This window comes from Zeus faber, assembly GCF_960531495.2.
Source record: "Zeus faber genome assembly, chromosome: 19".
Taxonomy (NCBI): domain Eukaryota; kingdom Metazoa; phylum Chordata; class Actinopteri; order Zeiformes; family Zeidae; genus Zeus; species Zeus faber.
In genome coordinates, this window is record NC_137206.1 from 9,256,552 (window position 1) to 9,275,896 (window position 19,345).

At 46.2% G+C, this 19,345-nt stretch overlaps 1 protein-coding gene across 1 annotated transcript in view; it reads right to left on the bottom strand.

The window, feature by feature from the left end:
• sspo (SCO-spondin) overlaps positions 1 to 19,345 on the bottom strand; it is a gene marked incomplete at its 5' end in the record, with an annotated part of 92,300 nt that overhangs the window by 27,463 nt on the left and 45,492 nt on the right. The window contains 33 exons of the mRNA XM_080020094.1: positions 2,023 to 2,157; positions 2,402 to 2,569; positions 2,781 to 2,993; positions 3,795 to 3,953; positions 4,102 to 4,137; positions 4,279 to 4,499; positions 5,369 to 5,514; positions 5,894 to 6,060; positions 6,554 to 6,706; positions 7,132 to 7,352; positions 7,526 to 7,625; positions 7,841 to 8,041; positions 8,128 to 8,298; positions 9,200 to 9,400; positions 9,658 to 9,704; positions 9,826 to 9,995; positions 10,118 to 10,197; positions 10,751 to 10,921; positions 11,638 to 11,808; positions 12,194 to 12,243; positions 12,682 to 12,776; positions 12,890 to 13,026; positions 13,126 to 13,260; positions 13,603 to 13,773; positions 14,017 to 14,063; positions 14,220 to 14,475; positions 14,658 to 14,828; positions 16,175 to 16,417; positions 17,388 to 17,479; positions 17,728 to 17,853; positions 18,316 to 18,445; positions 18,896 to 19,018; positions 19,096 to 19,287. Of these exons, the coding sequence (XP_079876220.1) occupies positions 2,023 to 2,157; positions 2,402 to 2,569; positions 2,781 to 2,993; positions 3,795 to 3,953; positions 4,102 to 4,137; positions 4,279 to 4,499; positions 5,369 to 5,514; positions 5,894 to 6,060; positions 6,554 to 6,706; positions 7,132 to 7,352; positions 7,526 to 7,625; positions 7,841 to 8,041; positions 8,128 to 8,298; positions 9,200 to 9,400; positions 9,658 to 9,704; positions 9,826 to 9,995; positions 10,118 to 10,197; positions 10,751 to 10,921; positions 11,638 to 11,808; positions 12,194 to 12,243; positions 12,682 to 12,776; positions 12,890 to 13,026; positions 13,126 to 13,260; positions 13,603 to 13,773; positions 14,017 to 14,063; positions 14,220 to 14,475; positions 14,658 to 14,828; positions 16,175 to 16,417; positions 17,388 to 17,479; positions 17,728 to 17,853; positions 18,316 to 18,445; positions 18,896 to 19,018; positions 19,096 to 19,287 (4,899 nt within the window). The remainder of the gene's footprint in view (positions 1 to 2,022; positions 2,158 to 2,401; positions 2,570 to 2,780; positions 2,994 to 3,794; positions 3,954 to 4,101; positions 4,138 to 4,278; positions 4,500 to 5,368; positions 5,515 to 5,893; positions 6,061 to 6,553; positions 6,707 to 7,131; positions 7,353 to 7,525; positions 7,626 to 7,840; positions 8,042 to 8,127; positions 8,299 to 9,199; positions 9,401 to 9,657; positions 9,705 to 9,825; positions 9,996 to 10,117; positions 10,198 to 10,750; positions 10,922 to 11,637; positions 11,809 to 12,193; positions 12,244 to 12,681; positions 12,777 to 12,889; positions 13,027 to 13,125; positions 13,261 to 13,602; positions 13,774 to 14,016; positions 14,064 to 14,219; positions 14,476 to 14,657; positions 14,829 to 16,174; positions 16,418 to 17,387; positions 17,480 to 17,727; positions 17,854 to 18,315; positions 18,446 to 18,895; positions 19,019 to 19,095; positions 19,288 to 19,345) is intronic.

A 19,345-nucleotide genomic window follows, 5' to 3' on the forward strand; every position in this document is an offset into this window, starting at 1 on the left:
GTGGGGGTGTGGTTGGCCGGGGGGCAACTAGGTGAGGTACCTGCTGGCTGTGTTCGGGTCCCGGTGGCTTGCCCCTGGTGCCCGGTGGTTTCCAGCCTGCTGTGAACCGGCGGGGCTGCGGGGAGCCACTGGGAGCTTTCCAGGGCTCCTTGTTAGCTGTTCGCCATCATGGGTGTGGGTTGATCGAATCGGACACTAACCCCGGCCATCCATTCATCAGACCAGGCCACCTTCTTCCATTGCTCCATGGTCCAGCTCTGACGCTCACGTGCCCATTGTAGGCGCTATCAGCGGTGGACAGGGGTCAGCATAGACACTCTGACCGGTCTGTGGCTATGCAGCCCCATACACAGCAAGCTTTGATGCACTGTGTGTTCTGACACTTTTCAATCACAGCAGCATTAACTTTTTAAGCAATTTGTGCTACAGTAGCTCTTCTGTGGGATCGGAGCAGACGGGCTAGACTTCGCTACCCATGCGGATCAATGAGCCATGACCTTGTGGCTGTTTCACCGGAGGTACTAACAACTGTGTACCGGGAAACCCGTTGGCATTTTGCAGATGCTCTGACCCAGTCGTCTAGCCATCTCAATTTGGCCCTTGTCAAAGCCAATTTGATCCTTACAGGTCAGTTTTTTCTCAACTTCAAGAACTGACTGTTCGCCTGCTGCCTAACATATTCCACCCCTTCACAGGTGGCATTGGAACGAGATGAGCAATGTTATTCAATTCACCTGTCAGCAGTATTAATGTGGCTGATTAGTGTAGTTCTGACCTCATACACAAGAACAAAATTGTACAAGTCCCGTGCATCCCCGGTGGACACATCACACACACACGCACGCACACAATACCAGCATCCACCTCGAACATGCCCCGAACATGCTCCTGATAACATCCTTCTCCTTTTCTTTCCTTAACTGCCATAGCTATCACAGGAAGAGTCCACGCGTCGTAATTGCGGTTTCAATTTTTGTCGACTTAATTCATTTGTCGATTAATCATGTTTGGTCAAATTCGTGTTGTCGTCTGATGTTTGTTAGTACAAGTACATGTTTGTCTCTATGTTTATCCCCCATTGGAGAAGTAATGATGATTAGTTGTTTATAGATCAAAACATGGTAAGATGGTTCTCCAAGAGGGGAACTGGTGGCGGTCATTTATTACAAAAAAGCTTTGCTCTTGTCACAGGTCGTCCACAGGACAGAGTTATTGCAGGCAATTATTGATCATCAATAAAGAGTGGCATCACAGGTTGAGAATTTGAACTCCTCTTGCAGATTAACTGTGTCTTGGATGCAATGGCATACAAATACCCCGTGTTGTCTGCAAAGCCTGTTAATAGTACAGGTTTCAGTGAAGTTGTGCTATAGTTAGGGTGCATATAAATGATGACATTAACATTTAAATAAGTCTTGTTTGAAAAATAGTGGTCTTATACTATAAGGCAAGACAGTATCCAAAGTATTCTGGAAAAAAACACAAGGTTGACCCTGGACTTAGATTATTACAGGCCGATTTCCAAAAGATCTGAGTGTTGTTTTGATACAAAAAGACCCCCACATCCTGTTTGAAAGCCTCTAGACTAAGTTGTAAAATGTGGTGCCCAAATGGTCCAGTGTTCTTCTTATCTTGCGGACACAAAATCGAAGGTGTATATAAAATGTGAAATGTTAGAAGGCCAAATGAACAGGCAAGGATTCCAAATGACAGGGGCGGTTCTGCCAAAGGCCTTTTTAAAAACATCAGGAATGGCATTTGTTCTTTGGTTTCTGGGGAAAGGTGTCGCTCACAGAGATGCGTCTTGGGAGACCAGCAATGGTTCAGAAATGACAAGAGATCACAGGAGCTGGAGGCAATGGTCCCCCAGAGTGCAGAAATGCACGCAGTACACGTACGTGCACACTTAAGACAATGAAGAGCAGAAGTTACAAAGCAAACACACAGTCACACGATGAGAAGCACGACTGGACACAAACCGATAGGACACACTTATCGGTGAAACACTAGTGGCCAGGGTACCTTTAGGGCAGCTGCAGCCAGGCTGGCACTCTGTGTTGTCCTGGCACTCGATGCCCTGCTGGAGGTCTGTGCAGCGCTGGGGGCACTCGTTGGCGCAGGTCACAAACTGCTGGCCCGGCGGACAACCCTTCTCGTCTGGGAATGCACAACATTTTTTTTTTTCCAAGAATAAGCAGATGTTTCATGTTCACATGTTCAAGTCACGGATCACAGGCTGCGGCAAATCTTTTCCCAGACAAGGGCCAAAGACCATAGATTAACATTTAGAATTCTGGACTGCATTCATGGCGGAGTCTTCTATTTAAATCAAATCATACCAAATCAGCATGTGGTCATGTGATTGTGTATAAGAGAGCGTGTTTGTGTGTGCCGGCCTCACCGCAGGGCTTGGTGTTGCAGGGTTTCACCTGGTTCTTCTCCCCCTCACACTTCCTCCCTCCATTCTTGGGTGGGGGGCTGGAGCAGGAGCGGGTGCGTATGGAGCGCCCCCCACCGCAGCGTTTATCACAGCGGGACCAGGGGCTCCAGCGGGACCAGCCACCGTCCACTACACCCACACACACACAGACAGACAAACACAATGGACTCAAGGGCAAATACGGTATTTTACATTTTGCTAGAGAGGTAGAATTTACATTACATTTATATATCAGTATTCAACCTGGCATTATAAAATGAAATTCAAGGACTTTCAAGTGTGTTTTTTTTAAACACTATTTTTTTTCATTTTCAAGGACTTTCAACTTCGGTTGGCTAACCTCTGCAGGGCCGGATGTTGCAGAAGCGCTGCTCCAGGTTCCCACCCAGGATGTCCTGGCACCAGGACCCGTTGGGCCCGGGGCTGAGGAAGGTGCGGATCCTCTGCTGTTGACCCACGCCGCAGGAGCGCGAGCAGGACAACCACTCCCCCCACTGAGTCCATGAACAGTTCATGCTGACACACTCCTTGCCCACGCACACTTCGCCGCCATCTGAAAAAAAATAACACACACACACACGGACACACACACACACACACGGACACACATGGACACACACGGACACACACGGACACACACGGACACACACGGACACACACGGACACACGCGCGCGCACATAAACACAGATAAGCAGTCCCATCCCATATTTGTTTTCTCTATTTGCTGCACATCAGCAGCAAATAGAGAAAATAAATAAACTGGCCTAATAAATACTCCTCTGTCAGCGCTAAATAACCCCGCCATCCAAGTCTGTCTGACGCCTGCCTCCAACATAATCAGCCAACAAAGCAAAAGAAAGTCCAAAAACTGTCTAACAGCTCTGGGCTTTTCTGAGATTAGCGCAGTTAAAATGGAAGACCGCAGCTTGGTGCCAAACAATGGCAAAAAATTAAATAAATAGAAGTTGTGAAAACCAAAGGTTTATGAGTGCATCGTTTCACTGCAGGATATTCAGCTTTGCATGTGGAGGGGCTCCCTTTCTCATTCTCTCTGTCTCCTCTCATTGTTTACAGGCGATGAAATTGTGATTGACAAATTATGCTGTCTAATTAAAGTCGATAAAACACCATATTTGGGGCTCAATTTTAAACGGATGACTCCAAAAAACTTTATCTAAGCTGGGGGTGTTTGCTAATCCATACTGAGAGAGATTTCTATTTCCAAACTGGACTGGAAAACAACTGCTTAATACACTGGGAAATATACCAATCATTAAGATGATGCATTAAAGGATGGATGGATGGATGGATTGTAGTAGTATACACAGAGACCTCACATGCTTGTACCTTGACACTGGGGCAGGTTGCAGGCCTTCTCCTGGTGAGAGTCTCCAGAGCATGGCGGCCTGACACAGCGCCTCTGGCGGGACTTTGTAGCGGGATGGAGAGGATCGCTGCAGGTCTTGGTGCAGGGACTCCAGAGTGACCAGGGAGAGAAACCAGTGCCCTCATCTATAGTGGGAGAGAGAGAGGTTGTATGGAGAGAGAGAGAGAGAGAGATAGAGCAACCAACATTTGTAGGTACTGTTTTACCTCGGGGCCTTTCATACTGAAATAAATATTGATATTGAAAGAAAGAAAGAAAGAAAGAAAGAATTACCTGGTGTGGTGGGCTCTGCAGTGGGACCAATGATCACTGCCAACAAGTAAAAAGAAATATTGTCTATATAGAGAGATATTAACTTCTATATTTATATAGATAAATATTCAGTAACAAATACTCCTGTTGAGCTTGAATAAAACCATGTCAGCCCATGTGTAAGCTACAGTATCTCACCTGGACAGTCGGGGGCCTGGCAGTAGGTGGTTTCCAGCTGCCGTCCCTGGCAGTCTCTTCCTCCGTGGGCGGGTGCTGGCTGGGTGCAGCCCCTAGTGCGGGTCTTTAGCCCCAGGCCTCCGCAGGAAAGGGAGCAGGAGCTCCAGGGGCTCCAGGAGGACAGGCCGCCGTCCACCGGACAGTGCTCCAGGGAGCAGTTCCACCTGCCGTGCTCACACCAGCTAGAGAGTAAAAAAATGAAAGACGATGAGGAGGTAAAATAATGGCGTTAAAGGGCTTGTGACGAGATGGCATGAGATGAAGGGTAACAGTGGTGATGAAGACCGTCAGTGAGTGTGGATGAAAAAGTCAGTTGGATGCTAATGGCTACGTTCAGATATAGTGCAGGTGAAAGGAGTCCAAATGTGACCCAGGTCTGAGTTCTTAGAGCAGTGTGGTCGGAAAAAGAAATGCATGAAACATTTTTGATCCTGTTTTGGGCCACTTTGGTTTGAGGCCCTAAATCTGACACACACCTGATACTTAGCCATGCGACTTGACTCTGAGAGGTCACTGAGGTCACTACAGTTCATGGCATCACACGATGATAGCATATTTGCCCAAATTTATCGCGTGCCATCATAAGATGACAGATATGGTTTCATCAGACATTATAGTCATAGTGCTGCATCCAACAGTGAGGTGTAAATGTAAAAAAAAAAAAAAAAAAAGAAAAACTTCAAAAACAGGCTCTGTAGTTAGAGACTTTGCCTTCATCTCGTAGGTTTTGCACACATTTAAAAATTTCCCAGTCTGTGATATGGTCAGATGTCACTTTTAAACATCTTTGTTTCTGCACAAATATGGGTATTGGGGCATTAAGCGCTGCGGTCAGAGTGAAGCCGGTGACAGCGTTAGTGCTTGGATACTGTGATGCCGTCAAGGATTTACAGAGATGATGATACTGACAGTGTTGACAATGGCAGCGTCGTATCTACTATAGATGATGATGATGATGACAACGACGACGACGACGACGACGATGATGATGATGATGATGATGATGATGTGATGAGGATGGTGATGAAGAGTGAGTACGAGCTCTCTTCACCAGGAGCTGCAGTCGTAGAGCAGAGTGTCTCCGGGCTGGAGTTCTGCTCCCTCAGAGATGTTGTGGAGGAGCAGGGAGGAGACAGGGGTGATGGAGACGCTCTGTAAGGCAGCCAGGAGCTCTCTGTCTACCAGACAGGGACACTCCTGACAGGTAAGAAGTAAATGGAGTATCACAACATTGAATCAGACCGAAACCTTCATTTAACACTTAATATTGTGATGGTGGAAATTTGAAAAAGCCCAAACCCTCCCTCCTACGCTAAATTAAATAAAGTCTTTTCTCGCATTTCACTGAATGTTGTTTTTTTTTTATTTTATTTTGAAAAGGAAAACAGGTTGTGTGTTTTCATTTCACATCTTGGAAAGGATGGAGAGATACAGGCACATACATTTGAAAATAACTAGTGTAGCAGGATGTGCTGCAATCAATGGGAGCAGCCTATGGCTACAGACGCAGTACATTTAAGCCAGATTATCACAACTCAATTTGACCACTACTGAATTTGTTTCGTCTGTGCCTCACCTGGAGGCAGAGTCTGCGATGCTGGTAGGTGTGTGGGGGGCAGTGGCAGCCCTCCTCGCAGCCGTCCGAGTAGCAGCCCTCCCTGCCGCTGACCTGGGCGCAGCTGAACGGACAGCCCTCGCCCCTCTCGCACTCCCTGTACAGCCTGCCGGGGGGGCAGCCAACCTCTACGATCGCGGCGTACAGTAAAAAAGACTGAGTCACTGCGTCATTACCTCAGTGTACTTTTATTTTACGCTTTTATTGCTTCCTCTATCAAACAGCCCGTCTCAGCAGCATTGTGAAAAGACTTGCTGAGATGACAGTGCAAAGTCATTTTTTACAGATCTTTTTGGCGATGCATGCGATAAAGTAATTACAGAGATGAGGAGGGAAGTTGCGAAGAGAAATACAGAGTAACGATGGAAGAATGCAATCAGAGTCAAATCATAAAAAAGTACAGACTCATCCAGATAAACACATATATACACTGTATCCTCAAGGGTCACGTATCAAGCTGCGGCACAGCATTTGTTTCTGCGCCCCCCACAAAACAACGGCTTGTGTTGTTATCCCAGAGAAATAATTCAAGCGAGAATTTAAGTGCTGAATCATCTGCACGGGGTTCCCCGAGGTGCACCCTGCCGAATGGAAAGACGCAGACACAGAGGAGCGTCTTACCAAGGCAGACCTGTGTGTTGCAGGTCTTGCTCTGCCTGCCGAGGCCGCTGCAGGGCGGGGAGCCGCAGTGCCGGGAGCGGGACTGCTCACCGCCGCCACAGCTGACGGAGCACGGCGCCCAAGGGGACCAGGGCAGCCACGGGCCGGCCGGGTCTGCGGGGGGAACAAGGGTGCACAACCCCCGTCAATATTAGCAAGACAAGATGGCCAGCAGTCGTGCACCGCGACGGCAAAACGTGGCTGCAAATTCACATGGTATTGAAGTTAGATCTTCCCTCGAACATTTTTGAATTACAACTCTTTCTGTACAGCAGAAATGAGAGTTGTAATCCAAAAATGCAGATATGCTTAACGTAGCTGATATTACATTACTTACTATTATTATATATTTTGTGTAATTTTTTGTGTTTTGGTAGGTTTAAAGACCCAGATAACATTTTATGCTGTTTTAAAATGCTTGCCGATTTTAAGCCGAAGCTGATTCCAATAGGATTTCAGTTTCAAACTCAAAGCTTCAGAGTTGTTCGCGTCCCTTTTTGAGCTCTGAATAAAGATAATTAATCAATACCACATTGTACCTGTGCACGTGTGCATGTTGCAGTCTCGCTGCTGCTCGCTGGCCCCCAGGCAGCCCCTCCCGCCGCTCTGAGGTGAGGGGTTGTCGCACAGCCGTCTGCGGGCCTTGACGCCGCCTCCGCACGACGCTGAGCACTGGGTCCAGGCCGCCCACTGGCTCCAACCGCCGTCAACATGGCAGCCGTCCACCGACTGACACTGCAGAACCCCGGCCTCACATGAGCTTTGTGGGAGGGGGGGGGTTGATAAAATGCGGCATAAGATTACCTTTGGATGAAGATGACGCTTGGGTGTGCTTCGTAACAATCAACAAGTTTTTTGTTTTTTTTTTGGATTTTCTTATTGATTTAGTTACTACTTTTTTTTTTTTTTTATCTACTCATTATTTTTCTGTACCAGTTTTTACAGTCACTGGTGATGCTCTCTCCTGGATTTGCATACTGCCAATCTGAAGCACCAGGCCACACCCATGATGCATTACTTGAGTCGAGGCCACCTGAGGAAAGGTGTCAAAAGGGGGGGGGGGGGGGGTGTTTAAAAATGGTTTTGCTCCAAAGACGGCTTTCCTCTTACGTGTTTTATAAATTTCACCCGATGTCCTCTAACTGAATTCCAGTCGAAAATCGAAGGTTACTTAGAGGTGATTGAATCAATTGAATGCAAATAAGCTGTAAAAGAGTTTTCTTTATGCAGACAAAAAAGATCTCGAACCCATTGCAGTGGTGTTGTGGAACTTGCAGCGGCACTCCTCCCGGGCAACACACGCTCCGTCCTGCAGGACGGTGTCGCTGGGGCAACCGCAGGTCCCGCTACACTGGGGAACGTCCACGCACTCAGTGTCTCCGTGGAGGTCCGAGCAGGAGCGGGGACAGGGCTTCCCGCAGGGCCACCTCACCTGCCCACCACCACAGTCTGCACGGTAGGGGGGATGGACTTTATTCATTTACTGCAAATATTTGAATATACACTATATTCAAATGCAGTGTCTATGCACACACCTGAGCAAACAGTGGTGTTATCGTGGCAGCCTCGGCTCTGCCTGCTCTCTCCGTGACAGGGGAGCCCCCCGAACCTGGCGGGGGGGCTGTTGCACTCCCTTGTGCGGCTGGACGCTCCGGCACATGCGTCGCACTCTGACCACGTTGACCACAGGCTCCACGAGCCGTGGACTAAACACGCACATCAGTAAAGTCCAGAGAAAGATGGACGGAGGGAAATTAGAGGTTCAGTGAGAGGCAAAATCTGAGAGCTTGTGAATAAAGGACACTCATTTTGACATCTGGCCTCCTTGTGGAAAGCCAGTTAGGTTGGTTTTCACTCATTAAACAGATGATAGATATTTTACAATCGTCGTTATATAGAGAATAGATTTCAAACCGAACTAATGAAGTCCTGAATTAGGGTAATATTTGCCACAATAAAAGCTTGGAGAAAACAAATAGAAGTACTTTTATTTTTTATTTTGTTCTTTTATTTTGTTCCAAGTTGTCCGTCAGCCCAGCCAATTTTAATCTAACATAAAAGTTTATAAGATTAGTAAGTATGGGACGTACCGTGATTTGATCTATCAACAATATATAAAAAGCCTGAATAGCTTATAACAGGATAGTTAATTTTGAAGTCAAAATGGACTGTGAAGCACGCAATGGCAGAAGGCATTCTGAGAACTGGATTATATGGCTCTTAGATGTTACTGTGAGAACACAAACATAATGATCTTGGAGAGTGGAGCAAATCTAGTCACGTTAATCAGGGGCCAATTAAAAAGAAATATGAAAACATTTGCCAGGGTTAAAGCCACAAAGGAAAGCCAAACCCTAACCCCAACCAAAAAGATGAAATTACTGTTTGACATTTCCTAGCATGACTGAGATTACAGAATGTATGCATCTTTTAACACTCAATTAAAATATTTGCTTTCAGGAAAAAAATCCAATGTACTTAACGTATTGCTTGGAATTGTACATGCTGCCAGAGAAATCATCTTTTTACAGATTATATCAATACCCACAATTCCCCTATAGTTTAAGGACTTGCAGTTATAGCTCTCACATGGGAGGCATCTAATACCTGGACAGAAGGAGATGACTGGACAGGGCTGTCTCTGGATCTGTACCCCGACGCCGTTGTGGGTCTCCTGTTCCCCGGGGCAGGCGGCTCCTCCAGCTCTGGGCTCAGGGCAGCCGCAGCTCCTGTAGCGGGACACCCATTCAGCCCCACACGTCCTGGAGCAGGGGGTCCACTCGGACCACTCGCACCAGCCGCCTGACACTGGGGAAAACAAAGACAAACAACAACAAAGAAACGTAAGAACACGAGAGACACCATGGTGAGTCAATTTTATTTCACGAATATCTCACAAGAGATATATTTTGAATAATTGTTTCTTAGGGTTTGGATTGGTTGTGGTTTGTCATGCGGGAAGATTAGACAACCACATGAGAAGCTGTGTTAAAACTAGCTAATTAAAACCAACTGAATTTAATGATGTCAAAACTTAACAAAAAAAAAATGGTTGAGTTACTTACCTGGACAGGGGTGACTGGTGCAATTTAGCCTCCCACCATCACAGGTACTGAAACACATGGTACGTAGCGCAATTCTTACTTTGATTGGATACTTATACATTCAAGTTCAAGTTCAAGTTCAAGTTTTTGTGTATTCATGTCCACGTGTGAGTTCTCTGTTTTTCAGACCAGTTGTTACAGCCATCGGGGGCTGTGGTGGACTCCCCAGGCTCCAGCCGCTGCCCCGTGTTGAGGTCCAGACAGGGGCAGTACCGCCGCTCCATGCAAAGTGTCCCGTTGGCAGATAGAACCTTCCCCTCTGTGCAGTAGCAGCCGGCCTCACACCGCCACTCGCAGTGCTGCAAGAGGAAAGAAAGTGAGCCTTATAGGCCTCATCGCTGGACAGTGGTGATAAGGGGGCTGAACTGGACTGCTGCTGACCAGAGTGCAAAAGGGGCAGAAGGTGAGGAGTGCTACTCACAGCAAGGTCATCACAGGAGCGAGGGCATGAAGGACCACAACTACTGAACACTGTGCCTGGAACACTGGAGCACGGTGCCACTGAAACACACACACACACACACACCCACACACACACACACACACACACACACACACACACACACACACACACACACACACACACACACACACACAGTCAAGGACTTATAGCTGAGCTTTCAGGTTTTTTTTTTTTTTCTTGGACTCGCTTATGTTCAGTGCACACATTTCATAAATTTTTTAATGATACATAAAAATACAATTTCAGCTACAGTGTTGAGCACTAGCGTTAACTCACAGTATGACCTATGAGTGTCGGTGGTGCGGAAATAATGTGTGAATTTGGAGTTTGGAATGATGGATGATTTCTTTGTTTTTGTTATCTACTGCGTGGATTTATTTTGTGTCGTTAGTCTCTTGAGGACATTAAGATGACTTGGGACTTGGACCGTGTTTACGTGCTTATCACATATAACATATTTCACCCTTTATAAACTGTACATCAAATATAAATGTGAATTAGGGTGAAACAAATGTATGAGCAGAATTCAACAAAACTAAAGTAAAAAAAAAAAAAACATCCCAACATTCCCTACACATGCATTTAACAAACCTGGACAGTGGTCAGTGTTGCATGCTACGACTTCAGTTCCGAGGCCTTCGCAGTAATCCCCCCCTCCATCTGGAATAGGGCTGTCACACTCCCTCCTCCGGCTCCGAACTCCCGCACCACAGGACTTGGTACAGTCTGTCCAGTTGCTCCACTGACCCCAGCCCCCGTCACCTGTAATAAACAAACACATTCATAGGTACAAAAAAAATTTCCTGTGTTGTGGTACCCCAAAGGGTCTACAGAGGACAGGTTTGAACTTGATTATTTTCAAAGGTGATTATATTTTTCTTAAAATATTTAGTTCTGATTATTAAATCATTTATGGCATTGCAACATGAAATTCAAGGACTTTCAAGTATGTTTGTAAGCACTATGTATTTATTTTCAAGGACTTCACACATAATCATATTGTGATAATATCAATATCATATAAACTTTCCAGGTGATCTTTATTAATTGAAATATAATATAATCTTATTCTCATTGTCTAATATATATATATATATATTTTTTTTTTTAATATTCATTCTACAGTATAGTATATCTACTATTAATCTCACTGTCATCTACTATTATAAGTGTCTTTGGTGTCCCTGGCATTATCTATGTCATTAAAGCAATTATGGAAATGTTTTATTATTTTAAGATTTGAATTACAAAACCATGGGGAATATCACAGGTTTTCATTAATTGCATTTATTTTCAAGGAGTTTTCAAGCACTCCAGCACAAAATGAGCTATTTCAAAGGTATTCCAGGATTGAATTTTGTCCTCAGAAATGTCAAGCTCCCCAAGCACCTCAAGGACCTGGTAGGAACCCTGTAAAAAGGTTAAATAACCATAACAATATCACAAGGCTCAATACCATAAGGTGTAGAATGACTCACGGTCGCAGGGGATGCCCACGCAGACTTGGTCCTGGCGATGAGGCCCGAGGCAGGTCATGTCACCACCTGAGCGCTGGGGTCTGGAACAGAAGCGGTACCTGGACTGGAGGCCCGTGCCGCACGACACCGAACACTGGCCCCAGGGAGTCCACGGGGACCACTGGCCATCCACTAGTGGGAGAACGTGGTGTAAACAGAGAAAAAAAAGCTTATTGCTCCCTTACAGTCTGTAAATACATTGTTATGTTAGAATTTTAATAAGCAGGTAAGGTGATGGCTAATGAGGGGTGGCATTACCCTTTCAAAGCCACAACCTGAGGCTTTTTTTCATTCCCATTTAAATGTAATTTTATTTGTTGTTGTTTGTTGTTCATTTGTCATCATTATGGTACGATTGATAATGACACCATTGCACTGCGGATAATTCGTAGCACATTAGCTATCAATTAACTATAAGTATCCCACTGGCCATTATGCCATTATAGAGAAAAGACTGGTCCACAGAAAGTGTGGTGTTGTATATGTGTTTCAGATTTCAGACACTTCTATCGCTTACCGTCACAGTTGAGCTGAGTGCAGTTTGTCAGTCTTCCGGCTTCACATGTGCTGCAAATGTAAACATGCACAAGAAAATTGGTAATGCAAAAGAACAACATCGAATTGTTCTGTAACGCACACTGTTGCCACAGTTGGGACAAAACAATACTTTAAAATCATGAGCTGTCGTACCGCAAGTCACAGCAGATCAATTTAAACGTTTACAGGTCAAAGTCTCCAGCGATGGACACTTATCACCTGGTCCCCGGGCGCGTCCACGTATGCTGCCCACTGCTCCTGGCTGTGCCCCCGGAGGAAGGACAAGCCAGGATGGGTCAAAAGCAGAGGAGCCATTTCACCGGCCACCATCAAGCATGTGCATGTGTGTGTGTGTGTGCAAGCATGTGTTGTGGAGTGTCGTGTGATGATTAAAAACTGTTTCTTTCTTCTTTCTTCTTTCACGTACATTTTGGGTCATGAGAAAAAAAAAATAGGATTGAAAATTACCAGTTGTTGCAGTCTCTGGTGACCGTGTCTCCTGATTGGTACTGCTCCCCGTCCATATGACATCGACACTCTGACCTCCGCACACACGCTCCGTCCTGGGTGGGGGTGTGGGGCATTAGGTGGAGTGGGTGTGTTGTATACATCAGCGATAAGGCAGCATTAACCTTGTGATGGCATCTGATGTTAGCCTACCCATCCCCATCCCCACCTGCTGGACAGCCCCGTGTGGACACTGGCAGCCTGGGGTGCAGTTCCTGCTGAGGCCCATGGTGATGTCCGCACAGGCCACGGCCCCCTGAACACACTGCTGCCACTCCTGGCCTGGAGGACAAGCCCCGCCGGCGCCTAGGAGACAACAGCCAAGTCAGATTTGGTAAAACGCCGGCCTTTTATTTTACTGACATGTGACCGTCATGTCGGTTGCTGCTCGTCTTGTCTGCATACCGCAGGGCTGCAGGTTACACGCGCTGAACTGCTGAGCTGTGCCGTGGGTTCGGATGGGCCCCCGAGTTCGGCTGCGGTAACCCCCGCCGCACGTCACCGAGCACCGCGACCAGGCGCCCCAAGGCTCTGCCACACCTAATGCAGCAGTGCCACAACTCAGTTAAACTTTTGTTTTCGCAACTCAAGACGTACGGCACAGTGTTATTGTTATTTGTATATGTTGTGTGTATATGTACCACTGTTGAATTTACTGGTTGGGTTTACAAGTTTTTCATACTTTATTACTTTATTTTATGTTGTAAAACCGCAATATCCCTCCAAAGACGAATACAGTTAGTGCTCGTCCTCATCTATTTATCTATCTATCTATCTATCTATCTATCTATCTATCTATCTATCTACTGTATCAATTTTATTGTACTTGTACTCCATAATCAGCTGGCTGCATATGTTTCGATTATTTAAGTGTGTCCTGACCGTAGCAGGGTTCCACACTGCAGGTGTCCATCCCCACCCTGTCCCCCTCGCAGGGACGGCCCCCGAGGGCCGGAGGGGGGTCGGTCCCCGAGCGGTACCTCCTCCTCACACCCACGTCACACGTCCGACTACACGCGCTCCACTGGGTCCAGCTGCTCCAGCCGCAGTCGACTGGGGGTGGGAGGGGGGAGAAGGGGGGGGGGATAAACAGCAGCAAAGGAAGAGAAAAATAGGGGAGAGCGAGAGAAAAAGGAAAAGGCGAGAAGAATGAAACAGGGACAGAAAAAATATAGATAGTGACAGACACAGGAAACAAAGCATGAGGGAACGCAACGCTCCCAGAAGCCAACGACCCAAAGGAACTTGTTAATGGGTTGAAAAATCTAATGCTATTATAAAAACTGAGCCTCTCACCAGAACAAGGTGCTGTTCCGCACTCCATTTCTCCATTTGTGCAGGTGCTGTTGTTTGACACACGGTGAAAGTATTTTTTATCGAATAAGTCGACAATGTTAATTATATGCTAGTAGGGGATTTGTCCCATTAATACATATAAACAACTCCTTCAAACGTAAATTTGTGAATTAATGAGGTGGAACTTAAGTTGTGTACCGTACCAGTTATTGCAGGCGTCCGCAGGCAGCGTAGCCCCGGCTGGGTACAGCTCCCCCTGGTGGTAGCACGGGCACTGCGCCAAGGGCACACAGCTTCCGTTGCGCAGGTAGAAGCCCGGGGCGCAGTAGCAGCCGTCGTAGCACTTGGTGGTGCACTGCACCTCCGCGGAGGTCATGTCCAGACACACCCTGGGACAAGCCCCGCCCTGGGCCTCGCACTCGGCCTCGGTCATGTGCATCATTCCTTCTGGACATACGCCTGTTGGGGACGGGGTACCGACACGCACAGATATTCACACATCAAAGGTAAACCCATCGGTACAAAAGTGGACGCAAGCCCTAAATCTAAGGCATTCTGGTCAAAGGGTAAATATGTTTTCCTTTGTTATTCTCATTATTAGTTTAGGTAGGGTTTCAAAGTGCTAGTTTGGGGCATGGTACCTGAACAGGGGTGGGAGTTGCAGTCCCTCGTCTGTATATGTGGCCCGGGGCAGGCGCCGCCCCCGTTCAGGGGTGAAGGCGAATCGCAGAACCGCTCTCTCGTCTGGATGCCTGAGTCGCACTCGGACGAACACTGCGACCATGGTGACCACGTCGACCAGCCGCCGTGCACTACAAGAGCAGAGCTGAATTACTGTACAGAAAATAGTATGTTTAATGAAGACAAAAACCTACATAAAACACTTCTACTCTTTCCCTCTGAAGGGAGAGAGGAAAAGAGGATGGAACGGCAGGGACTGAACATGTGATTCTTTGTGAATTGTCAGAAAACAAGCAATTTATACATTTTCATCAATACAGGTACACCTCACTTAACGACCAAGTTCCATTCCTCGGACCCCGTGGTTAAGGGAATTGGTTGATAAGCGAGGACCCGTGTTATTTCACGGTAAGGGGGCATGACTGGTATATATACTGTATAATAGTATATATAGGGTATATAGTATATGATATAGAGTTATTTCACGGTGTGGCGATTGCAAACGCAAGTGTAGTGAATACTGACAGACTGCGGGAACGACACTGAGACTGAAAACTGTGATGAGGTGAGATGTATACAGTGTATACATGTATAGCGTATATAGTGTATATAGTATATATAGTGTATATAGTATATATATTGTATATAGTATATATAGTATATGAAGGGCGATGCGCAATAACATGTTTGACGCTGAGACACCGCGCACGCAGTGCCCACGCCCTCGTATTGTAAGCAATGTTCAATACAGACTGGTCAGAGAGCTGGTCGTAAGTCCAAACGGTCGTTAAAGAGGTAGGTTCTTAGGTGAGGAGCACCTGCATACATTTTCTTTTTCATATTGGAAAAACTGAGTTAAGAGTAGCAGCGCGTACAATTAAGTGCCATCTTGCGGCGAGGTTGCAGATTGCAACAAACTCAATACCCGCCCCCTCACCCCTCTCTTTGGCTACAAGCTTCCATTAGCAAAATTATGCTATAAGCTATTTTATTCTAGCTGTTTAGTCAAATAGTGAAATAGCGTTAGCGGGATACATATTTTATATTATCTGTTTGCAGAGTCCAAGACAGGATAGACCACTGGTAACATTATGGAGGTTGGAGGGAGAGGAAGAGACAGGGGCCAGTTTTTGGTTTCTCTGGGCTACTGAGAAACATGGCAGTTCAACATGGCGGCCAATGTGGCAGCGTATCAGGTCCCTATGTAGACATATGGGACTCATTCCAAGGTAACGAAAACATTCCGTTTCTGCCGAGTCCGTTCCGTAAATTCTACACACTGGACATTTAAAGGACATATACTTCTTTAAAACACACTCTGCATATATTTAAAAAAAAAACAACAACTTACTGCAAAGGTTTAATCTTTTCACATTTCAATACCCAGCCCTCCAATGGGCGTGTGTATGTGTGTGTATGTGTGTGTGTGTCTGTGCTCCTCTTCCTCTGTCTCTACCTGGACACTGTACTGTGTTACAGGGCTCTTGCTGCTCGTTCTCTCCGGTGCAGGCAGGAAGTCCGTGTGTGTCGTTAAGCATGAGCGTGTGGTTGGAATATAACTGCGCGTGGTCAAACGCTGCATGCGAGCGATTGCCGGACGCTTGCTTGCTGCTGCAGTCGCGGAACCTCCGTCTGAGGCCCACGTCATCGACATGGTTGAAGCAGGTCTTGCTGCAAACGGACCAGGCCGTCCACTTGCCCCACTTCCCCTCCGGTAAGGCTGCAGAACAGGAGGTGAGCATCATCGGCTTAAAGCTCTGCGTTAAAAGGCCTATTTTTCCATTATGAAGGCCCATTTGCAGTGGGCAAAGGCGACAGCACCCAAGAATTGTGAAATTTTTTTTTTTTGTTTTGAAGGTTACGGGGAAAAAATAAATAAATAAATAAATAAAAATTTAAATCTCATAGTATTTTTCAAAATGTTTAAAAACAAATTCCATGGAATTTTTTTTTTTTTAACTTTGAAAGCGCATCACCACTGAGATAAACCAATAGACTGGAACGTATGGAACACTACAGTGTTTTGTGGTCGGATATGGGGACGCAAACATTTTTGAGATTTTCAAGTGGTGCCGAGGTTGGGAACCGTTGGCGTAGAACATATTTAAAGCAACATTATTATACAGAAAAATGCAAAACTGATTTGGGATTTGATTTCAGAACGTCTTATTCTTTTTGTCCCGTTCTTTATTGAGTTTCATTAAAATGATGTTTCATGAAATTAACTCTGATACAAGGAAGTTGTCTCGGCCCAGAGGAGCCGCTCTTCACTTTGGGCTTGCTGCTTTTAACTGAGGTCTCATGAACTAAATTTGTCAGTGCCTTTGATTTGAGGTGTGGAACTGTAGGGCAGCCTAAATTAGCTTTAAAGCTACCTTGAGTGTGTGTGTGTGTGTGTCTTCTATACTATCATAGCAATCTAGAGTACACTGGGCATTTTTGGACTTACATTAAGCCCACAGGGGGGTTGCACACACACATGCATGAAAACTTACCTTGGGTTTCTTGATTACATATAAAGGGTATTATATATATATATTTATATATTATATATATATATTATATATCTACTTTTAAGCCAGTAAATGGACAGTAATTGGATCAGATGAAAGATCTGTGAACGTCGAGATCAGGGGGGCTTGTAAAAGTGGTCTGGAACCAGAAATCTTTGGTCCATGAGGCTGACGTACCAGGGAAGCAGGGTCGGAAGCACTTGCGGGCCTCAGAGGAGTCACCTGGACAGGGCCGGGCTGTGGCCTGACCTGCCTGGAGAACCGTGGACCTGGGGAGACAGGGCCGCCAACCAACACAGGGTCTGGTTAATGTTTCTGCCTCAGGTTTCAAGTTTATCGTCCCTCACATTAACATTAATACCCGGATCATGTTTTAATTTTGCGCTGCGCATTTTGCATTAGAATTAAATAAGGAATGAGGGTTCGCTTAGTTATTCTGTGTGAAATATGAATACTTAAATAAATCAAATCCGTAAAAAAATGTGCTGCGTAAATATCACGCATTAAGCCGGCTCACCTGAAGCGCTGCTGCAGTCCTAGCCCACAGGTCACGTCGCACGGTGACCATGACGACCAGGATGACCAATCGCAGCTTGGCACACAGTCGGCGGTGTCACAAATGACTTGTCCATTTCTGCACACACTAATGGGAAATAAAATAATGCACAAAAATGATGTAACCAGCTAGACCAGTGTTTGGGCCTGGGTCACAACCGGCGGAGGTTAGAATGGCCCCCGCACATTTGGTATTTTTTCTTCCACATTCGTTTTCTCTGATTATTACAGGGCAATAATGCTTGTTTTTTGATGAACCTGTATACACTGAACCCGTTGTTGAGTTAAATATTACAAATGTAACTCAAAATTCAACATATTAAAGTATAGTTCAATTTGGCATTGTAACATTGAGGAGGTCACCTTTAAACATTCATGGATAAAATATATTAATACACTATCAAACTCTTCAGGGTGAAGCGCTTCCGCCTTTAAAACCAAGCCATCCCAAAACCGCTTTGAGCCAACATGATAGAGTGCAGCCACTAGACATACATTATTCAATTAGGTTCAAATGATTATTTTATATTCTACAGGTTTCTTGTCTCACCACACGGTGCACCGGTCCTTGGTCACCACATGCCCTGGGAGCAGCGCCTGTCCTTCCCAGTGACAGACGCACTGGCTAGCGTTCACACACTGTCCCTCCTGGAGGAACAGGTCGTCAGGACACCGGCACCCTGGTGAAAAGCAGCGGCACGGTTGCGTTACAGTGCTGAAGTGGAATATTAAGCACTTTGTAGCGGAGCTGTAACTCTGCCGACGAGAATAGCATTGACATTCAGAGCAAGTACGAATGAACTTTGAATGTCAAAGTTAATTAATTCAAAGTCAAAATGAAAGTTCACAATAGTCCCGATAAGAAAAGAAAAAAATTCACTATTCTGAATGAGAAAGTGTACGCGGTTATATTCTCTAAAAGCAAACCAATATAGTTAAATGTTAATATAAAACAAGCGTAATGGTGACATCTGTATCCTAGGGTCAGTCTGTTTGGTGAGTGGAAAAAATGCATTTAGATGATAAATTGTATTTCACCTAGAGAAATGACATCTCCATTTAGTGTGATGAAGCACTCCGAGCGCTTGAGTTTGAAAGCCCTGCGGTGTCATATCCCCAGTGTTTCTCACCTGGCACGCATGTTGCCGTGCAGTTGCTGGTCAGGCTGAGATGCGAGCAGGTGGGGGGGCAGGGCTCCACCCTTCCGGCCAGACAGTCGTCTTCCGTCACAAGCACCATGCCGTGGGCACAGCCTGAAAAGCCGCTTTAATGAGACTGTGTCGATTAAACAACTATTTCACAGAGCTCCCTGTTTTGGTTTCGCACCCACCCGTCTGTGTTCCGGTGCCCGGGCTGCAGGGCTGGCTGTTACAGCTCTGGGTCTGCTGGGTCATGCCCTCACAGTCCCAGCCGCCGTTCTTGGGTGGGGGAGCGGAGCAGGTGCGGTTCCTCCTCCGGACCCCGCCCCCGCACAGGGCGTCGCACTCTGACCATTCCGTCCATTCCGACCAGTGGCCGTCAACTGAAGGAGGCAGGGGAGATGGTACAGTATGGAACCGAGGCCACAAACGGAGAGAATT